Raw genomic sequence first — 22,620 nt, 5'->3', positions numbered from 1 at the left:
ACTCGAACCTTTTGCTGGGAGATTGGGATGTAGGTCCCCATACTTGATTATAAGGACTGTGAGGGCAGGGGCCACATCTGCATATCTGTCTATTAATAATAGTACTCCTGGTATCTAGCTCCTCCTTGCTTCACAGCAGACACTAAACAAATGCTTGCTGAGTGAATAAATACTTACATTTAAAGAGAGGCAATTATACACATTGATCATTTGATCACCCTCTAGCACTGATAATTTTTAAGTGATTAGCTTTAAAAATCATTTTTCTTACATCAACCTGGGTCCTCACACTATTAAACAACAGGAGAGCTTTCAATATTAAATGAAGTGGGGCAGCTGGGCAACTATAAATTTTGGATGATACTTCAGAGAAGAGTCTAGGTGTATCTATTCTATCCCTTTTTCTGATGGGCATCTGCCATTTATTTTTCCATTCTTAAGCTCTCAGGAGGGATGTCTTATTAGTTTATCAGAATGCATAGGGAAAGCTCATCTTTCTTGGAGTAGGTCTTCCAATAAGTGTTCAAGCCCTGGGTCTTCCCTCACTACAATAATAAACATACCTGCTCTACCCTCCTCACAAAGCTGTTATCGTGAGCATGAAAAGACGAGTCGCTGTGGGGAAGAACTATTAACCCCTATACAGATACTGTTGTTGCTTTCCGTTCAAGGATCCACCATGAGACTGTGGGTAAGGCACTTTCTGGGCAGTGAAATCGGGCTTAAGAGAATCATTGTACTTTTATTTTGCTCCTGGGACCGGCAAGGGCAGTTAAGAGCAACACAGGGATCCCTAGTCCTAAAACTGTCGTCTGTTACAGAGGCAGAGAAATCATTACTGGGGTTGGCAGCGTTGGGGGGAGGGGGAAAACGTGTATGAAAACCTGGGCTCCCAGAGCAAACTTCGCCACGCGCCCTCCATCGCCCCAGTCTCCACGCAAGTCCCGGCAGGGGCTTCTTGGGCGGAGGCCACGCCGACCAATAGGAACCCACTGTGTTCCTACAGGTTACGAAGCAGGTGGAGAAATTGAGCAGAAACAATTAGCGAAACCGGGCTCAGCCTTTACCGCGGTGCCAGGAGCTCCTAACAGGCCTGGAGGGGAATGTCGGGGCTTAATTTCCTAACGCTCCCCTCCCCATCCCCATGCCACCTCCACGAGCAGCGGCGTCCAGCCTCCTCCCGCCCGAACGTGCTCGAGGGGCGGGCAGCCGACCTTTATTGTCTGGGGAGCACCTGGCAGGTGGCGGGCCCGTGCCCTAACGTGTGCGTGGTGCCCAGCTTCACAAAGCGAGCGGGCAGCACCTCCTTGGTCCGGGAACGGCCTCAGCCGGGCCGTCCACATCCCAGGGGTGGAAAGGTGGAGAGAGAAAGGGGCTCGGGAGTCAAGAGCGGGGAGCGAGGGCGCGCGCGCCCTCCTCCTCCCGGCGGGCACAGCCCCCCGGCATTAACACGTCGAAAGAGCAGGGGCCAGACGCCGCCGGGAAGAAGCGAGACCCGGGCGGGCGCGAGGGAGGGGAGGCGAGGAGGGGCGTGGCCGGCGCGCAGAGGGAGGGCGCTGGGAGGAGGGGCTGCTGCTCGGCGCTCGCGGCTCTGGGGGCTCGGCTTTGCCGCGCTCGCTGCACTTGGGCGAGAGCTGGAACGTGGACCAGAGCTCGGATCCCATCGCAGCCACCGCGATGAGAGGCGCTCGCGGCGCCTGGGATTTTCTCTGTGTTCTGCTCCTACTGCTTCGCGTCCAGACAGGTGGGACACCGCGGCTGGCACCCCGACCGTGCGACTACTCGGCGAAGCCTGTGCCCGGGAGGGTGGTACCCGCCAGGGTGCATCCGGAGAGAGGACTGCGGGCCCTCAGTGCCCGTGCGTTCCAGCCTCCGGGGAGACTCCAGGTGGCCCTCGGACTCTCCGGCGCCCTGCGTCGCTCACCTGCGCGAGGAGACCCCAGCTGCTGGTGGTGGGGGACGCGAATCCGGGGTTCTTCGGGAATGGGGACAGCAAGAGGGGGTTAGGCGTGAGCGAGGCTGCAGGCTGCGTGCGAGTTTGGGGTGGCTTTTGTGCCGACGTTGCGCGGGGGGCGGAGGCGGGGGGCTCAGGGGTTTGCACCGAGCGCCTTCTCTTGCCGTGCGAGGCGCGGCCGCAGCTTCCTTTTGTTAAAAGTTGCGTGTGTGTGACCGGCGCTCGGGAGGACCTGCCTGCAGGTTCTCCGCCGCGCGGAGGGCAAAGTTAGAGAGCCCTTTCTCTGCTCTGCGGCTGCTGCCTTCCAACCGCAGGCGCTCTTTGTGCCTAGAGCTGGGGACCGACCCGCTGCCGCCTCTGCTCGCGGCGCCACCCGTGGAGACGAATCGAAGGCTGCGGCGTTTCCCCGCCTCCGGGTTAGGCTTTTGCGCTGGGAGTGCGCGGCGTGGGGCTGTTGTGGGGCCGGACTCCCGCGAGCCTGGAGGTGGTGGCGACAGGGACAACTTGGGCAGGTCGTGTGGAAAGCAGCCGCTAGGTTGCAGACTTTTTGCTTTCGTACATCCCGTGCTCGCCCCTTTCTGCCGCGGCGCCGTTTCATTCCTGCCGCGCGCCCCGGGGCGGCTGGAGGCTGTGTTTGCCGCCTGCTCCGGGAAGGCAAGGGACAGCGTGCTGGGACTCTGCGTTCCCTGACTCCGACTGCCTAGGACGCCGGACAGAGTGCCCGGCCTGCCTGGCGGGTTCTGAAAGCCCCTAGTTCCCGGTGTCTGCGACCTGTATTCGCAGGTCCTGTTTTCTTCGGAAATTTTTGAGATTCGTGACCGCCCGCCTCCCCGCCCCCGGGACTTCTATACTTCAGGGCTGCCTGGGGGTGGGGTGGGAGATGGCGTGGAACTTTCTGCAAATCCTACTCAGTTCTTAAAGCTATAACAGAAATCCAGGTATATCCGCGCGGGAACTGGGTCTTAGGTGAAGGATTTGCAGGTTGCTGGAGCCCCTTGGTCAGATTCCTGCCTCCCGTTCCCTTTTTTCCAGGTGTCGCTGGTGCGGGCGAGTGCAGGTCGCCCAGCTCACCCCTGAAGCCCTGCTATCTCCCAGGTCATTTTTTAAAACAAACCTTTAAGGTTACCCTGATGATGTAAGGATAGAACGTGGGTCTTAGCTGGAATCAAGCGCTTGAAAGGAAGCGGCGCAATGAACGGTTGTGAGACTGTCGACTACCGGTCAGTTTCTCTATAAAGTCTCCAGGCGCAGTCTGCAGCGTCCTGGACTTGTATCTATTGTGAGGGCTTTCCTGTGGGGGGCAGAGAGGCCTTGCATCTGGACCCCTGTGCAGCAGGAGGGGTCAGCAGGGGTCACGAGGGACTGTTCGGATTCCCTGGAGGATTTGATCACCTAGCTTAAAACAACACATCTGGTCTTTATGTTTTTGTGCCTTGACCTTTTTAATATCAGTTAAGCTATGTGATCTAGACCCTAGTAGGAGACTAGAAAGACCACATCGAATATCTCCCTTTTAAAAAATTAAAAGAATCAGTGGTTTTCTTCTCCCCAATAGATTTTTGGCAAAGGGAATTTTAAGGTCTGTCTCCTGGGGGGGCAGTGTGGTGTAACGACAAAGCCTTGCTCTGTCCCCTGGGTTCTCGGTTTCTCTGCCATTTCTTGGCTGCGTGCCCTTGGCCAGGTTGCTTAGGGCAGGTTGCTTAAATTCTGGGAAACCCAGTGTCCTCCAGAGTACAAGGAGGCATCTGCATCATGAAGGATCCTTTGGGTCCAGAATTCTCCTCCAATGTTCTGAGTGTAGACTCAGCACTCTTTTTAACTATTCGCCTGGCCCTGTCTGCCTCTTTGAAATTCCTCTGCCTCTCCTGCTCACAGGGAAGTCATAGAGTATGGATGCATCTGACCGGTCTGCCCTTGACTGAAGCAAGGAGCTGTGGCTTATGCTTACTGCCCTTCAATTCCCATATATTCCTCTGCATTGCCCTTTGAGGCCCCCCCCCCCCCCACAGTATTACAGCTCCTGTGCCTAACAGGATGAACCTGCAAGGAATAGTGAATCATACCTTCCCCGTTTCGTTCCTGCAGGTGTGAGGCTGGAGTCATTCTCAGCAGCTGGACGCAAGGCACTCTAAATTATTATCCTGCTGGAAATAAGAGATCCCAGATAATTCATTTATCCCTATTCTGTTTTTTCCCCCACTCATTCCCATTTTTTTTCTCATGACTCTGTAAATCATGTAATGCTGTGCATTTATAGCATGCTTTCTTATGGGCCTTAAGTTTCGTATGACGTGTGTGGTGTACATAGTTGTTGCTCTTCAGTTGGAAACTGTGTGCCAGGCCTTTTGCTTGGGGCTTTACCTATTTCTAGTAGTCTCAATGAGCCTAGGAAGTAGTACTATTATTACCCCTAACATTTTACAGCTGGAGAAACTGGCTAAGAATAAGCCCTAAATCATCAGTGGTGAAGCCTGATGAGATTGGCTGCATGTGCCCAGCTCTATATCCATTCACATGATTCACCAGAATCTGTTGTAAGACTCATTCAAAAATATTTAATGAGTTTTTACTATGTGCCAGGGATTGTTGGAAGTTCTGGGAATACAGGATGGCCAATGTCACTACCTTCCCAATTTTGGTGAAAAATATTTAGAATTGCGTGTCTTATGAAAGCGGAGTATTTGTGGAGGAAGAATTAATTAAATTTTAGTTTGGAGGAAGGGCTGTAGGCATTTGACCCTGTGGTATGCTGGCTTAGTTGTTAGCTGTCTCATTCCAGTTAGCGTCCCTCAGAAATGAAGGTAAGCTGTTTCTAAAATGATGCAAGCCAGTTAAAAATCCATCTCCCACTCCAAAACATAAAAATGGTCTTGTGCATAGGTGTGAAAGAGAACACCCCCAATAATGGCTGATGCCATTGGCTATTTACCCTGGATAGCACGGTGAGAAATAACGACAATCTACCATCCAAAGCCATTTTTTCTCCCAAAAGAAATTCTCATCAGAAATGTGCCAAGTATTCTGCGGGCTTCCCTTGGAGCACATTTATTTACAGATGTTGTGGTGGTGATGAATTTTGCTGCTGTTGTTGACAGCCCTTCGAAGTTACCCTTAGGGTTTTGACTCATTTCCTCAAGTCTCTTCCAGCTGATTAAAGAAGGACACGAGGAAATGAACCTCGGTGTCTCTAGCGGAATTCTCAGAGCTGGCCTGCAGTTGTGGGGACCCCTTGAAGGTAGTGGTCAAGGCTGTGGCAGCTTTTTCTTCAGAATGAATGTAGTTTAAGAGTTGGCAGGCTAGGATGTGGGAAGTGCTTTCTTTTGCTGCATTAATGTGCGGTAACTTTTAAAAGTTGAGATTGAATGACATTTGCAGGAATCCAAATATGCAAATTTCATGTGCAGTTTTGGTAACTTGAATAGATATTGCCACAGCTATAAGTCCGGATTGAAGAAGGCCTGGGGAAAAGTTAGAGGAGGTAAAAGTTTGCCTGGAAGGCAAATCCAGTGTAAATCTTTGTTGTACTTAAAGAGGAATTGAGTTGAGTCGGCTTGGCCCAGCAGCTCTGATTTCTGACATTTTTTGCACGTGATCATACAGCTCATCTTTTGACCTAAGACTCTTAATAAGTAAAGAGCAGTTGTAATCTGATAGCCCGCGGAGACATGTTTTCTTTGGCCTACATGATGCTTTTTAGAAAACATTGAGGCGATATTAAACAATCTAGAGATTTTTTTTAAATCAAGATCTCTATTTCTGTCACCTCTTTAAGAATTGAAGGTCATGGCCCCTGTAGATGAGGCCTGTGCTCTTCAGGTTGCATTAGGCTCTAGGGCTTTATCCTGCCATCCCTTAGGCATTCCCCACTGGGCCCTGGTGAGTGCAGGAATCCAAATATGCCCCTGGGACCAGGCAGATGACAATTGGGAGGAGACAGGCCGCCTACCTTGTGTTGGTCTGATGGCTTCATGACTGACAGCTCGATGGCCTTAGAGCAAATTGTTTAACCTTTTTGAGCTTTCATTGTCCATCCTAGTTTTGCCACTTATTTGCTCTGTGACTTTGGGCAGATTACTTAACCTGTCTGTGCCAGTAAATGTGTTGCTACATGTAAAACTTTTAGAATGGTGCCTCATAGTACAGGCTCAATATGTGTTAGCCATAATTATCATCTGTAAAACATGAATTATTATTGTCCCTAAAATGGGAATAATGCCTGCTCTTTTAAGATGATTGCCCTAAAGATTAGAAAGGCATTTTTTGTTTGTTTGTTTTAAAGACAGTATCTTGCCCTGTTGCCCAGGCTGGAGTGCAATGGCACAATCTCGTCTCACTGCAACCTCCACCTCCTGGGTTCAAGCGATTCTCCTGCCTCAGCCTCCTGAGTAGCTGGGATTACAGGCACCCGCCACCATGCTCGGCTAATTTTTGTACTTTTAGTAGAGATGGGGTTTCACCATGTTGGCCAGGCTGGTCTCGAACCCCTGACCTCAGGTGATCCACCTGCCTCGGCCTCCCAAAGTGCTAGGATTACAGGCATGAGCCACCATGCCTGGCCGACAGTTTTTAAAATAAACTTTAATTTTTTTGGTCTTGTTTTATTTAGCTTTTGATAAGAGTTAGGAAATCACTAGTCCTAGAGATTGAATAGATCTTGAACTTTTTTTTTTCTCCGGGGGGGAAAAAAACTACACATCTTGTAAGATTCTCCAACGTAAACATTTGTGTCTGGTACTTTTCCCATTCATCTTATGTTTTAGCTTTCATGCTTACATTTTGGTTATGACACACTTTTGTTAGACATCTTCCCATGCATACCTTTCTGACAGGTTTTCAACATTTTTGCAAAATTTAAGGTTTAAGCCAAATTATTATTCAGGACATGTGGCATCAGTTAATTACGAGCTTGGGCTCTGAAATTGACACCCTGGATTTTTATTCCAGTTCTGCCTCTTCCCTGCTGTGTGCTCTGGGACAAGACACTTAACCTCTCCTTAAGCTTCATTTCCTCATCTGTAAAATGGAGATGATGACATAGGGCCCCTGTGAGGATTAAATGAGATTCTGCATGTAATATGCTTAGCATAGTGCCCCGCATAGAGGAAGTGTGTGGACTCCACTATCAGGCTGATTTTCTTATGTTCCCCTTTCAGCTTTGCCTCTTAGAAAAAAATTGAAAATGTGTAAACAGAATATGTAGAGTGGTTTTTTTTTCGTATTAACATGAAGTTGTTACATTTAGTTAAATATACCACAATTAGTGGTAATGCATGTTTATCTGCTTGGCTCTTTGTTTAGCCGTATTCTTGGGTTACTTTCCACCAAAAGCGATACAAATTTCTTGATAAAAGTTTAGGTTGGGGGAATGTCTGCAAATGGCCATTTTCTGTAGGTGAATAAGTACATGTAGTTCACCGAGGGTCCATGAAAGCAGTCAAGGAGCTTTTCCATGACTGCTTTCACTAGGAGTTCAAGGACCAAGCTGAACTTGTCCATTGCCCCAGGCTAGACACAGCGGTTAGTGTTCAGTAAGTATTAGTTTAACATCTTTTCTATTCTCCAGCACTTACACTAAGCTTTGAACATAATAAATGGTCAGTAAACATTTTGGATTCAGTTTAACAAAGGCTTATCAATCCCCATGCCTTGGTCCTACGTTACAGGCTGGGGGTGGAGGAGGGCCAGGGCAAGAGCGCAGCCCCTGATTCGAAGTAGAGTTTGGTTGTCTTAAGTGTAAAGTGCTCTGGGCAGGATTTTCAAGGAGATGAGCTTAAATCTTGATGGGCAGGTAATAGAGATCAGGAATCAGTAAAAGCATCCACATAGGAGATAATATTTGAGATTAATTTCTGAACCTTAAAGGAAGAGGGCAGTGTAGTTGTGGCTTCAGCTGAAAAAAACTACAGTACATGGAACAAGGCATTAGGATCTTACTTCAGGATTATCAAACCTTTCTATTGGTATGATGGCTGGGGGTAGGGAATTGGCTGGGAAGGTAAGACTTCTACTAGCCTCAAGGAGCATGGAGGGAATGTGTATTTAGTGCTGAGTTTCATCTAGGTTATGAAGAATGCTTTGAAGTCAAGGCTAAGGTGGACTTGACCCAGGAGTGGCCCCCCAGGCTTTGCGTACTACTCCAGGGCTGCCTGTTCCACCAATCTGTCCAATTAGACATACTCCCCAGCCTGTTCCAATAGCCTGATGAAGCGAGAGGCCGAGCCCTGCCTTAAAACTTGGACACTCCCTTCCTGTGGGCAACCAAGACTAAGGGAGAGTCTGTTTTTATTATTTATTTATTTATTTATTTATTTATTTATTTATTTATTTATGAGACAGGGTCTTGCTGTGTTGCCAGGCTGGAGTGCAGTGGCACGATCATAGTTCACCGCAGCCTTCACCTCCTGAACTCAAGTGATCCTCTCATCTCAGCCTCCTGAGTAGCTGGCACCTCAGGTGTGTGCCACCACACCGGCTAATTTTTTTATTTCTTATTTTGTAGAGAATAGTCTCGAACTTATGAGCTCAAGCGATCCCCCAGCCTCAGCCTCCCAAAATGCTGGGGTTACAGGTGTAAGCCACCACACCTGGCCTGTTTTTTTTTTTTTTAAATAGTAAAACATACATAAAATGAAATTTACTACCTTAATCATCTTTAAATGTATATTTCAATAGTGTTAAGTACATTCATACTGTTGAACACTTTCATCTTGCAAAACTGAAATTCTATACCCATTGAAGAGCAGCTCCCCTCTCCTTCCCCCAGCTTCTGGCAACCACCATTCTACTTTCTGTCTCTGAATTTGACTATTCCAGGTACCTTGCATATGCAGAACCATACTGAATTTGTCTGTTTTTTGACTGGTTTATTTCACATACCATAACATCCTCAAGGTTCACCCCTATTGTAGTATAAGTCAGAATTTTCTTCCTTTTTAAGACTGAAAAATATTCCATTGTATGTATAGACCACATTCTGTTTACCTGTTGCTCCTTTGATGGACATTTGGGTTGCAAACAATGCTGTAATGAACATTTGCATATAAGTATCTAAGGGAGATTTTTTGTGGAGACTATTTAGGAGGGTTAAACTCATGGCTGCGAGCTACGTGTTGGGGAGCTGGGCAGAAGATGGGCTCTTTAGATTATCTCAGTGAAGGGGTAGTGGACCTGGGTATTAGGGTACATGCTTTGGAAAGAAAGCGCCCTTAAGAGACACGAGGAGGATAAAGGTGCAGGTCTTCTCTCATTTGGCGTATTTATGGGCACCTTCTGTGTGTCAGGCACTGATGAGATTGAGGGGAAGGAGAACTGGAATTATCATGGGTGTAGGTAACTGGGAGTATTGTTGATACTATGGAATTAGTGGAAATAAAGCCAAGAGGAGGGGTGGCCTATGTGAGGGAGAGAATATGATGTTGGACTCTGCTGTGTTTATTCATTGATTATTTGTGAGCTGCATTTTCTTGAAACTCAATTTCACAGACATGGAGGGAAGACGTCAATGAAATCTTAGGGTCAGGTCCCTGTAAGAAATAAAACTAAACTCCAAAGTCACAAAACATGGCTCTATAATATTATGGTAGCATTGGGGATTATAAAGAATGGTGTGTTAACTGTGAACCAGTCTTATGGTGAAAAGTAAGTTTTCATGAAAAGGAGTGTATACTAGGAAGAGAATCCTGTATTCTTCTCTGCATTAGGCCATGTTTAAGGTATGTTTTTTGTTTTTCTCAGAATAAAATGGCCATATTGGGTATAGAGGAAGACACAGAATTGATGAAAGCTTTGGGAAATAGGTCCTTTGAAAGCAACTTAAAGAAATTAGATTTATTAAGCCTGGAGAAGATAAGGTGAGGGAAGGTTTAATGAATGACAGTCTTCAAATATTTTTAGTGTGTGAGTGAAAAGTAGAACAAAATGAGAGTCATTTAAATTGCCCCAGAAGGAAATTGAAAATTTTTTTGTTTTTGTTTTTTGGTGTTTTGTTTTGTTTTGTTTTGAGACAGAGTCTCGCTCTGTCGCCAGGCTGGAGTGCAGTGGTGTGATCTCCGCTCACTGCAGCCTCCACCTCCCGGGATCAAGAGATTCTCCTGCCTCAGCCTCCCGAGTAGCTGGGACTACAGGCGCACGCCACCATGCCCAGCTAATTTTTGTATTTTTAGTAGAGACGGGGTTTCACCATGTTGGCCAGGATGGTCTTGATCTCTTGACCTCGTGATCCACCCACCTCCTCCCAAAGTGCTGGGATTACAGGCATGAGCCATTGCACCCGGCAATTTTTTTTTTTTAAGGGAAAATTCTTTCATTAGAAGGGTTGGCAGAGACTTTATTCAGTTATAGGGCCTTTGCTGGAGCTGTGAAGAAAACCAAGTAATTGTCATTTTGAAATGGTTCTTAGGTCCTCCCCAACTCAGTTGGTTTGATGGCCCTTTAAGGGCCTGCCTGAAATCGTTTGGGAATAATTCAGAAATGGGAAAATAACCAACCGTTTTTCTTTCCTCACTGCCTTGGCTGTGGGGCAGAGTTTCTCATAAATGCTGAATAGACTCTAACATAATCCACTACTATAGTCACAATTTCGGCTATATTGATAACAGCAAGTAAAGAACCCACAGCGTAAAAATGGGTTATTGATCTGTTAGGTGTGGCGGGATCTAAACACGGAAGAAATTGTACGGTGTGGTAGCTTAAACTGAGTGTCAAAATAAGACAAATAAAAGGAAGCTCAAGGTCTAGAGAAATCCATAATCAATCATTTAGCCCTACCCTAAGAATCGCTGTGCTGTAACGCAGCATGTAGGCAGAAAGTCTGTAAGGATGAAGGACGGCTCCCAAAGTCCTTTTCTCTTGATTACTCAGGGATGGATTGGTTACCCACCACTCTGACTACCCTTTCCATCTGTCCTTTCCCTCTGGTCATTTTGTGGTCATGGCTCAGTGGCACGTTTGAGATCAGCCCATGGTCCAGTGGGGAAGGTGGTAGAAATGACATTGCAATTCAGCAGCTACTGGTTGATAACAATTTATTAATACCTGTCACTTTGAAATTGATGAGTCTAAGATGGGATCCTTGCCTTTAAGGAGCCTAGGACCTATAGGAAGATGGTCCTGGGTAGGCGCCAATGTTACAGGATTTGTAATAAGATTTAAGTTAACAATTCCAGTCCTATTCATTACCATTGGTTTGGAGGACATAGGCATCACTTCTTGAATGGCCAGTTGAAAGGAAGATAGGGGCCTGAATTAAATCTTAAAAGAGTAGGGTGGAATTTGGTCAAGATGTGAAGAGGAAAAGCAAAGGTTAGAGTTAGCCGGAAGGCTCTGCTCCCGCCGACAGAACGTCTGTAGAGAGTAGCGGAAGATGAGATGGGATAATTTTTAGGGCACCTGGATTTTTATTCTTCAATAATTGAAGTCTTTCCTGCAGTGCTGTATGTGATGAGATTTTTGTAAATGTAATCTGGCTAAGTAGTTGCCTATTCAGAGAAATAACTTTTAAAAATGGAAAAGTATGGATATCACTTTTGCATGTTATTACCTGTGTTGTATGTTCAATGCACATCCAGTATGGATATGTATTTTGAGTTGTTTTTAAGTCCAAGGCTAATTCTGCTCCCTTCTCCCTGCCGACCTTCCCCACTCCTAGCCAAGATTAGAGATTTTGTGGGCTCAACTTCTGATTGTGGCAGTAGATGACCTTTCATTTGCTTATTAACATATTTTAAATATTTAGCAAAATAATACACCTTGTTTATGTCAGTTTATTCATTGAAGCAAAGATAGCAACAAACAAGCCTGCAAACCTTGATAAGGGGCCTGTGTGGTTTGGAACATCTTGAGATTCTTCCCTGGATCCCCCCGAGTCCTGTTTTAGAAAGCTATTAGGGGCACACTGGTGGCTGCCCTCCCCAACCCAGGGAGTCTTTGGAGGGAGGAGGAGGTGGCTGTTTGTGGTGGGCAGAACTCTGTCACTTAAGGAAGAGGCGTGTCTGATAGCACTTGCCAGTAGTGAATGCCTCATTCTTGACCAAGTAGAAAAAAGATAAGAGGGAAAATGAAAAAGGTGAAACGGTTCTCCTTTACCTTGTATTTTAAATTGCTTAGTGAGGCAAAATATCCACCTTCATTTGGGTTTACCCCAGGTAACTCATTTCAGAGGGTGTTAGAACATTTCAGAGGGTGTTAGAAAATTCCAAACAATGGCCGGGACTCCCAGTAATTTAAATATAATGGCCTATGCAGGTTCTTAAGCAGAGGAATTAGTTGACAGAGTTAGAACAAAGGAGAGCATTATCACAAAGAGCTCTGGCAGTTAATGTATCTCTTTTTATTGGAAAAGAAGTATTTCTAGAACAGGATTCAATTGGCTTCTGGGGAAAATATTTACTGGAGATTTTAGAAGTGTGAAAGGTGGCAGGAGACGTTGGCTGTCTGTTATTCTACTTGGCTAGTGCATACTTAAAAATAAAACAAGACTATGTTAAAAAGATCTTGAGAAGTCTACTTGGAAAGACTGAAGTGAAGATAGTACAGGTACTTTTCAAAGGATATAAATTTTGGCTTATAAAGTATTTTAAATGCAATTCCATCCCAACTTTCACAATGCAGACTTTCTTTTTAATGGCTGATGTTGAAAGAAGGTACCTTAGAAAGATTTTCCATTTAAGAAATGGTTGATATTTATTTGGCTGATAAAACACCACAAGGACTGGTTTTTAGAATTTTTTGTCATTGTTAAATCAAGCCAGGATTCTTAACCTAAAATATGTTAGGATAGCTAATGAAAATACTTAATTGGAATGTTTAAATGTTTCTCTACTTATTTTAGTATAGTCTGTATATGTGCTGCTGGGAAATAGTATATACATTTTTAGCCGCACCAAAAAGCATCACTTTGATAAAAGAGGACCCCCCCCCCCTTGCTTTTTTAAAATAAACCAGCATATGTAGAAGGGTTTGTGAGTTTTTTTAGTAGATCTGAATGTGTTGCCCAATTTACATTCCAGCATTTTCAAGGGATATTATTTAACATGATCATCTTGGTTTCAGAACCACTGCCTTTCAGAGTCTGGCCCAGAGCATTGTGTGTGCCTGCGAGTGAGGTGGGTTCCGCACGGGGTCTAGTGGCTTTGCGCCATACTGGCCACTGGGAACACCAGCTCTGGCGGTACAGCAGGGGTACTTAACATTACAGCTTTATTCTTCATTCTTTTGATCCCTTCTGTATCTTTAATCTGCCCTTATACCAGAAATCCATAGATTTATTCACAAATAATTATTGAAGCATCGGAGGTGTAGCAGTGAACATACCAGGCAAAAGTCTTTGTCCTCTCTTGGGGCTTTGTTTTAGTGAATTATTTTTCTCTCCAGGAGAGAGAAAAGTCCAGGAGTACAAAAGGGAAAAAAAAAAAAAAAAAGATGTAATTTGAGGGGCTGTCATAGAAAGCAGTTTAATTTAGACTTATTTCAGTTCCATATTATGGTTAGTTAAGGAAGAAAGAGAAAAGAAAGGTGATGCAGAGGGTCAGAGGGTACCAGTTGAAAAAAGAGGAAAGCCAAAGAAAGCAACTAGAACAACAGGAAAAGGAGATTCAGGGGCTGGGGGAGATGGGCAGGAGTGGAGTCAGGTAAGCTTTGTGAGGTGCTTTTCACTACCTGCCACCAGTGCTGCCCTCCAGAGGGCTGAGCACCAGCTCCATCCCACCATGTCCCTGCCCCAGTTTCTGTAACTTCAGAGCAGCAGGCCTCTTGATTCAACAGGTGTTTTTGATGGAGGATTTACCCAAGAGGATTGACTAGTGATAGGTGTCTTCACTTTCAGGACCTTTGGAGCCTTTAATGTGCTTTAGTCTGCAGGTTTGGAACTGTTTGTTCTGGAATGTGCGGGAATGCTCTTTCACAGCTGAGAGAGATGTTTCAGGGTCCAGGCTAGATGCTCTTTGGTATCTCTCCAAGGACTGGAGATTCTGCCCCTCTTTTTAAAATTCATTCATGTTTTTCTTAAAATATGACTGAACTCCTAACTCTTGCTAACCTTACACCTGGGATTCTTAGGCCCTCAGCTGAAGAACTTGATGAATTTCAACTTTAAAGAGGTTCTTCTAACACTTGGCCATTTCAACCAGGCTTTGCTATAAAGTCCTGTGAAACAGGGGGACTGAAAGCTGATTACTTGGATCACAAGTTGCCTGTGAAAACTGCAAGGACCTGCTGTCAGGGCTCATTAAACCCCAAAGTATGGCACCTTGGCATGCGGACTACTCTGACCGAGAGGAGACTGGAAGGCCTCAGAAGCCAGGTCTCTGTTCTTTCCTCCTGGTTCCTGCTCCCTTTTCTCCCGCAAAGTGAGTCACAGAAACCAGAATTCTTTTTCCCCAAGGCAGGTCATAGAAACTAGAACTCCTCTCTCCCAAAGCCAGTCATAAAACGTAGCAAGTTCACTCTCCCTTCTTCCTGGAAGACCCTCATTCCCGAGGGGTCCTGCCCCATCCCCAGGGGAAGGGGAATTGTACAGAGCGGCCTTGCTGGGTTTCCCCACTCCGTCCGTCACTGTTAGGCCAGATCCTTTGTGTCCAATCACATTTCTGCATGGCTGTTCATTCATCAAACCTAAATATAAAAATAAAGGTTTTCCCTGGGGAAAAAATATGACAGACTTCAGTTTTAATAATAACTGTTGTAATAACTGTCGGTCTGTTTGACACGGTACCATTTAGCCACCATCAGCCCTACTGCATGTCAAGTTTCAATGCTCCTGTTACTGTAGCTGGCCTGGGTGAGGTGCCAGCAGAGAGGTGACAGGGTGACTTCATCCGGCTTTTTGCGTTTTCACTTTAGAGTGGCCTTTCACAGTTCCATGAAATAAGCTCTCCAGTTTCAAATGAAGGACGCCTCAAATTGAGAACTGACACCATTGCATTCCTCAGGATGGGAAAGTTCCTTCTCCATCAACTCTTGGGCACTGGAGTAGGACTCTTGCTGCAGATGGTATTGTTCTGGTTCTCGAGAAGGAATCCAAGATAAAGGCTGTCTGGGGATAAAAAGTGGTACCCTCTTGGAATATGCGCAGGAAGGTATCCCTAGTGACCATAGCCTTGGTTGAAGGTATTAAGGAGGAATCTTGAGGTGCTTGTGTGGGTGTCAGTTGACAATTTCAATGAAATTAGCAGCATTAGGTCTATAGGTGGCTGCTTAACTAATTATGAACTCAGCTGCTTAAATATATTTGCTCCAGGTTTCACAATTCCTTTTATTTGCAGTAATTATCACTGGTTAGCACCTATTGTTTTGGGTGAGAATTTCAGGGTCTACATTTAAGTAAACCCTATGTAAATTTATTAGTTGACTAGGGAAGGGTTAAAAAAGCAGTAAGGAGTCTATGACTTCTGGAGTATTCCCTGGCTTGTTTGAAAATGTGTTAGCAGCCATTTTTCAATATGAAAGAACTGAACTTTAAAAAAAAGTATATTTTTATTTATGGCAACATTTCAAATAGGATAGTGTAATGAACCCTCATATAACCATCTAGCTTCAACACTTACCAATATGGCCTCTACCCACTTTATCTTCCCATTATTGGGAAGCATGTCTCAAGCATCATAGAATTTCATCTATAAATATTTTCAGTATGTAGTCCTAAACTACAAAGACCTTCTTTTCTGAACATAATGATGATGCCAATGTCAAACACTTCCAAATAAATATAATTACATAATGTCATTGAATAGTATTCACATTTTCCTATTGAAGATAAATAAAAATATAAACAAATGTATGCACATTTAAAAGAAAGCAAACAAGATCTACACATTGTAATTGGTTGATATGTCCTTTAAGTCATTTCTTCTCTGTAGGTGTTAGCCCCTTTTTTGTTAAGGAAACTGCAGTTGTCCTGTGCAGCTTTTCATTCTGATTGCATTCCTTGGTCTTCACCTGTACCATTTTGAATATTTCCTGTAAATTGGTGACTTAGACGTTTGATCATATTCAGTTTGATTTGTTTTTTAATGAGGGTACTGTGTAAGTGGTGTGTTCTCTTGTTCTGCTTTCTCTTTTTGGTGTACCTTTGGGTATTTGTGAAGATTCATATTTTTTGTTAGATTTGTATTTTTGGTTTTAATGGTTGCCTTCAGACTGATACCTTTCTATAATACCCTTGTCTGCTGTTTTTGTGGGGGCTATTTTCCATTGTTGCTACCATAATATTTAAATTAGCCAGCGTTCTTTGCTCTCTCTTTACTCTCCTGAGCTGGGGATTGGAAGTAATATTCATTTACTTCCAGTTAATATCTAAAAGGCAATCAGCAAGCATATTCTACTTTTCGGAACTTCACCTATTCCCCATTTTTCTGATGGCTATACTCATTTTTCAGAGCATACAGCAATTATATACTCTGCTATCTCCCTTGTTACCATCACTTAGTCTTAGCTGTACAGGTAAATATCTGTTTAATGCTGGCGGCCAGTCTTTATATCATGGCTTTCCTGGCATTTTGGTTTTCTGAAACGCACCCTCTAATAGATGCCTTATGGGAAGTAGTTCCTGAATTATATGTCCACAACGGCGAGTGTGTAGTCTGTATATTTAAAGGTCAGGTTGGCTAGTATAAAATTGCTGGCCCATCTTATCTTTGCTTGGATACCTTTATTATTTTACTGTATTGCATTTTGCCATAAAGTGGCATCAAAATCTGATGATAATCTTATTTTCTATCCCTCAAATTTAACTTGGTATGTTTGCCTAGATACCCAAAGGAATGTTTTTCCACCTTTATTCTTTAAAGTCCACTAGTTAGTTTTATAGTATTGGCTGCTGTAGGTTGATTATTTTTTTTCCATACACACAATGTGCTTGCTGCTTTAATGTGTAATTTTAAGAGTTCTTTTTTATTTCCTCTCCAATAAAGATTTAATTTACCATTTGTTCTGATCTTTGTTGGCTTCAGGAACTCCCATTATTCATGTTAGACCTTCTTAGCCTGTATTCTGTATCTGCCACTTTCTCTCAAATCCTTTTAACCGCGTCATAATTCATTTGAATTGAAAAATTTTCCTCCTTTCCATCTTCTGGTTCATTTAAGACACTGTTCATTTTTATTTGCTCTCGTGTTGTCTTTACCTGTCATTTCTGAAATGATTATTTTCTTTATTTTTAATTCTTAGTTCTTTTGCCTCCATTTTTAAATCTTCATTTTCTTCAATCAACTCATTTCTGAGTTTTAAAAATTCTGATTTATGCTGTTCTTCATAGCTTCTTTCATTTAGTTAATTTCTCTTGGCTCCTTCTGAAATATTAGGTCATAGCTTTCCTTTGTGCCCTTCTGGCATGATTTTATTGTTTACACGATGGATGTCATTCTGCTCCTTAGTTTTTCTTTAAAAATAACTATGTGGAATTCAACTGGATTCTTTTCTGTTGTTAACTGAGTTTTCCTATACTTTTAGGAGGGCCAGTGTGGATTTCCTAGCATCAGAGATTTAGGAGACTCTCTTAGTTTTCATTTTATTTTATTTTATTTTTGAGACAGAGTCTTGCTCTGCCTCCCTGGTTCAAGTGATTCTCATGCCTCAGCCTCCCGAATAGCTGGGATTATAGGCATGTGCCACCACGCCCAGCTAATTTTTTGTATTTTTAGTAGAGACGGGGTTTCACCATGTTGGCCAGTCTGGTCTTGAACTCCTGAGCTCAGGCAATGCAGCCGCCTTGGCCTCCCAAAGTGCTAGGATTACAGGCATGAGCCACCGTGCCCCCGGCCTCATAGTTGTTTTCATAAAGTGGTAATAAAAATATGAACTCTACTTTCCTATATCCTAAGACTTTTTTTTTTGTCCCTACCCACACTGCTCACCTGCCCAGACTTTCCCTTACCTTTGCCCCTATTTCCTCATCTTAGATCTCATCCCCAGCAGCTTCTCCCCAGTGTGGGGCTTTGCCTTGGCTTGCTAATTCATAGAATCAGACCCCTCCCACTCCAGAACATTCTGACACATTGGACATACAGGTGGCACAGCCCTCTCCGCACTCACTAATTAAACTGGAACTTTTTTCTCTGTCTACTCTCAGGGTGACCCTCTGAGCTTTCCAGTGAGTGCCTGATAGTGGTTCCTGTAGCTGATGGTAGTTTGTCATCTAGAGTTGTTGTGGATGTTGTCCATGGTTTTTGAGTCTGCTGTCTGTCAGTTTTTATGGTTGGGGAGAGTCAATAATTATGCTGCCACCACCATCTTCCCAGAATCTATATTGACATTTTAAGATAAAATTTGGCAACCTTTGGGTCAACAAAATCTGGACTAAAGTCCTGTCTTGAAATCTCAACTCAGAGGTAGCTGTTTTTCAAAATGATTTGCTTCCAAAATAAGTTATTAAAAATTTGTAACTATCCGAAAACTGATTACTATGGAAATGAACACTGTATGGCCTACCTTACATTAGCTTTCTAAGCTTATTGTTTATGAGAAAATATGGTGGCTGAAATCATCCGAGTGCCAGGAAACTCACTGCTGAGCTATTATTTCTGAGAAAAATTTATAAGAACTGACATGCTTTTGTCATTATTTGTTTGGTGTGAGATTCCTTGAGTTCTGAAGGAGAGAGTGCTATTTTACAGCTTTAAAAGTATTAAATCACATTTATACTTAATATCATCTAATAAAGATAACAGCATTTCTTAATTAGGTGTATTTTTCTCTGATTTTTTTCCCCCACTGAAAAATTTGCATATCTCTAATTATAATCATTTCTGGAAAAAATGCTGCTAGGGATTGACATAATATTAATTTAGATTTCCAGAAATACTAAATTTCCTTCCTCCAACCTGAGTTTTCCTCCAATTGGCCATTGATATAAATTACCTACTAAAAGGTTACAATTTTAGAATTGACCTCTTTACCCCTCTGCTTTTGGGGATGGCCATTATCCTAAAGCCATATAAAGAATAAGGACAGATTTCTCAATAGACATACTGGAAACTTTTGTTATTTAAATTCTGGAAGATAGAGCAAGATTGTTTTTAGACATTTCCTCTTGTTTTCCACAAAAAGATTGAGAAGAAGTCATTTCAAACACAGGGCTGGTCGTTAAGAATTCTTTGCAAAGGGAAACAGGCTTAATGTATTGCTCTAAGTGAATGTCACCCAAGAAAAATTAAGGGAAAAGTGAATACTCATTAAGCAAATTGACCAGCAAGCGTTCTGATGAATGTTGAAACAAATTTGAATAAACCAATTTTGTCCATTAGTGTGCTTTTAAACCAATGTGATTGTTTTGGCCTAATTATTTTCTGTTTTGCTTATTCAAATGTAGAATGGCTGCAGAATTAACTATTGCAGCAATTATCTGATTAGCAATTTAGAAAATTGGTGAATGGTATCTGACTACTCACCAAGAAATATCTGGTATTTCATAGGGCTGTGTGGAAGAACACAGACTGTCCAAGGAGGATATTTGCTGTTTTTCACTCACTACAAATGGCAGCTCAGAGGATCTCACTGGATTAGTATGGGCTGTGGATGTGGGCTCCGGGCTCTCGGATGTAGTGCACCAGATTGAGGTCTGATGTGCTGCAGAAGTTGTATTTGCCACCCGGTGTCACTATTCTGGAGTCCCGTAGCTGTGACTGGAGAATTCTGCAACATTTCCCACTTCTAAAGCTTGGGGATTCGAGAAATCTGTGCCCGACTTGCTGCCAAAGCTTGTCAGGGGGACCCAGTGCTAGGCCGATTTCTAGGTGTAAAAGCCAGGCAGATTTGCTCACTCAAGAAAATCTGTTTTTGCAGGTTTGCTTTGAGTTCCAAGATACGGATCCTGGTAAAATTGTTTGCTGCGCTAATGCCCTGAGTTTCTTCTGGTAGCTGGGTTCCCGAGTGTGGTCTGGACCAGCAGCATCAGGATCACCTGGGACTTTTTAGAAATGCAAACTCTCCGCCCCCACCCAAGAACCCGCTGAGTTGGAAACTCTGAGAGCAGGGCCCAGCCATCTGTTTTAACAAGTTCTCCAGGTGATTCTGCTGCAGGCGAAAGTTTGAGAACCACTGGCCTTGAGTGTAAAAATTACTGGGCTTTGTCACAGCTGTCAGGCTGTGCTAGTTAAAAAGTTAAAGCCCTCGTGGATTCTTCAATTCTCTTAATGTCAGAACGTCAGACCAGGGTGCAATTCTCAGTTCTCCTTCTGTCAGACTAAGAAAGATAGATATGAGTTTCGGTTAGTCCAGACAGGAAAACAGACAATTGGAGTACCATGGGACAGTGCTGCAGTAGAGGCTTCGAGAAACCTGCGTGGGTGGAGGGAGCCAGGGAAGAGTGGTATTTTCAGAGGACAAATACGATTGTGTCCTACCCTGATTAAAACCTTTCAGAGACTGTCTAGTGCTCTTGGAATAAAGTCTGTCTCCGTAGATCCCTTTCAAGCCTCCAGTATCTCGTTTTGATCTCCATTTTGCACACAGCACTTGCCTCATTGTTGGCTGTGAGTGCACGCTGCACCCCCAAAAGTGTCCAGCTCCTATCCACCCATCTGTGGCCTCTGCAGGAGCTGCCCTTCTGTCCACTGCCAGGGGCCTCATGCTTCTCCCTGGCCTCCTAGTGCACTTCACAGCCCAGCTCCCACCCGTCCTTTGCAATCTTCTCTGACCTCCCAGGGTAGGTCAGATCAGCCCTCATTGTACAGCGTGCTTGTTCGAACTTATCACATTGTAATTACCTAATTGTATAATTATTGGTTTATTGCTGATGTGGAGTTAAATATAAACTCTATGGGTGAGGGATGGGGAATTCTTGCCCTCTTGACTGTCCCAAGGGCCCAGCACACAGCAAGCTTTATTATTGGATGAATGAATGGTGGAGCAGTCCTCATCTTTGTTCTTAGGACACATGGGCTGGTTAATATATTACATTTTGATTGAGGTGTCACCTGAGCTTTAGACCCCTCCATCCCTCCCACCCCCATCCCCACTGTCATCCCCACCCTCGTCCCAGGAGCATTTGCCACCACCATCTCATTCTACTATGGGAAAGGCAGGTCCCTGGCACTGTGGCAGCGAAATTTCATAACTTGGTTCTAACTTGGGGTCTGCCCTGTGGGACGCTAGAGAGAAGTTCTTGAGTATCAGTATTTCAGGGATATGGGGAAGGAAGAACTCCTTTGCTTTTGCAGACATTCATAATACATGGGTCAGAAGCCAGCAGCCTGGAGTAAAGGTGGCCCCGGAAGGTTTTCAGGGAAAATGACTTGCCTCCTCTTTCCTCGGGGTTTCCAAGAAACACTGCCTCCTTCTCTCACAGAAGTTGATGGCAGGCGGGGGGTTGTGGGTTGTGTTTCTTCCCACCCACTTCCAAATCTATTTGTTAGAAGATATGCACTCCTTTGCCTATTTTAGTCAATTTACTTTGGCCTGGTTGAAGCCAGTGTTTTTTATTCCTATTCTAGAAGGTAAAGGCGTGGAAGTTGCCCTTCAGAAGCAACAGCTGTGCAACATTGGGACATTTGTCTAAAATAAGAAACTCAGCCTTGCTGATTTAATAGAAAGCTTGACAATAGGTTATAAAAATACATATATTGAGAATGAGGGCTCATGTTTTGTGAAAGATTGGGGTTTCAAGACCTAGAGGGTAAAGAGGCTGACGTGCTTAATGGGAATCTTGCTTTTGATAGAGGAACTGGTAATCTGTTCACTATTTTATTTGCACATTGATTGATTGTTGTGTGGTTTTTGTTTTTTATATTTGAGGCTCAACATATTCTCTTATACCTATTGTAAACGTCTGCTAGATTAAGTGAATGTAATAAAACACAGTAAATTTGGGAAAAATTATAAACACAATTCCTCACTCACTGTCAGAATACTGTAGCTACCATCTGCCAGGAGTGTTGATAGCAGGAAGAACTATAATTTTGTGCTTTGATAACCTATGTTGTCTGTTTCCTTTATCTTCATCAGCTGCCATTTTTCTTCATAGCTTCAATGCATTCCATGGCTGGCTCGCTCCTTCCTTCCTTCCTTCCTTCCCTCCTTCCCTCCTTCCCTCCCCCAATCCCTGTGAGTCTGTCTCCCTGCTCCTTCACGTTGCCTTACCCCCTTCTCTTCTCTTCTTGCTGTCAAGTGCAGTAATTATAGTAGTAGTAACAACAGGACCATTTTATTTGAGTATAAAGCATTTAAAGGATTTGAAGGTGGAGATTCTGACCTATTTTACCCCTATAGATGTCAAAAGTGAAGTTTGTAGAGGTCAAATGAGTTTTCCCAAAGTCTCACATTGCTTAAATTGGAATCCATGCATGTCTGACTCCAAAACCCACACCTGTTTTCATAACATTCCTCTTGTTTTCATCTGCTCACCCAAGCTCAGAGAAGCACCTTAATTTCCAGTGTCTGATCCTCCTTCTAGACTTTCCAATATTGCTGAGTAAAGTTACAAAGCTGGACCCACTTTTTGTTTTAAAGCTCCTTTTTTGGAAATAATTTCAAACTTACAGGAAAATTGCAAGATTAGTACAGAGAACTCCAGTACACCAGTTGTTAACATTTTGCCACATTTATTTTGTTTTATATACATATTTTTTTCTGAACCATTTGAGAGTAAGTTGCTAACATAACCCCCTCCCCCACCTTTGCTGTGCCCCCTTGAAGACTCACTGAAGGAGACAGCCTTGTATTATTCTATGAGAAAC

At 43.8% G+C, this 22,620-nt stretch overlaps 1 protein-coding gene across 8 annotated transcripts in view; it reads left to right on the top strand.

The window, feature by feature from the left end:
• Positions 1 to 1,527: 1,527 nt before the first annotated feature.
• KIT (KIT proto-oncogene, receptor tyrosine kinase) overlaps positions 1,528 to 22,620 on the top strand; it is an 82,603-nt gene continuing 61,510 nt past the window's right edge. For 5 of the 8 annotated variants that reach the window (XM_019025978.3, XM_055384204.2, XM_055384205.2 and 2 more), the window contains exon 1: positions 1,540 to 1,744. In XM_019025978.3, the coding sequence (XP_018881523.1) occupies positions 1,678 to 1,744 (67 nt within the window). In that variant the 5' untranslated portion in view covers positions 1,540 to 1,677. Of the gene's footprint in view, positions 1,745 to 22,620 lie in introns of all 8 variants that reach the window. The other 3 variants (XM_004038686.3, XM_019025975.3, XM_019025976.3) reach the window with 2 other exon arrangements.

Source organism: Gorilla gorilla, chromosome 3 (genome assembly GCF_029281585.2).
Source record: "Gorilla gorilla gorilla isolate KB3781 chromosome 3, NHGRI_mGorGor1-v2.1_pri, whole genome shotgun sequence".
In the NCBI taxonomy this organism is placed as follows: Eukaryota; Metazoa; Chordata; class Mammalia; order Primates; family Hominidae; genus Gorilla; species Gorilla gorilla.
This window is presented reverse-complemented; position numbering and strand designations above follow the sequence as displayed.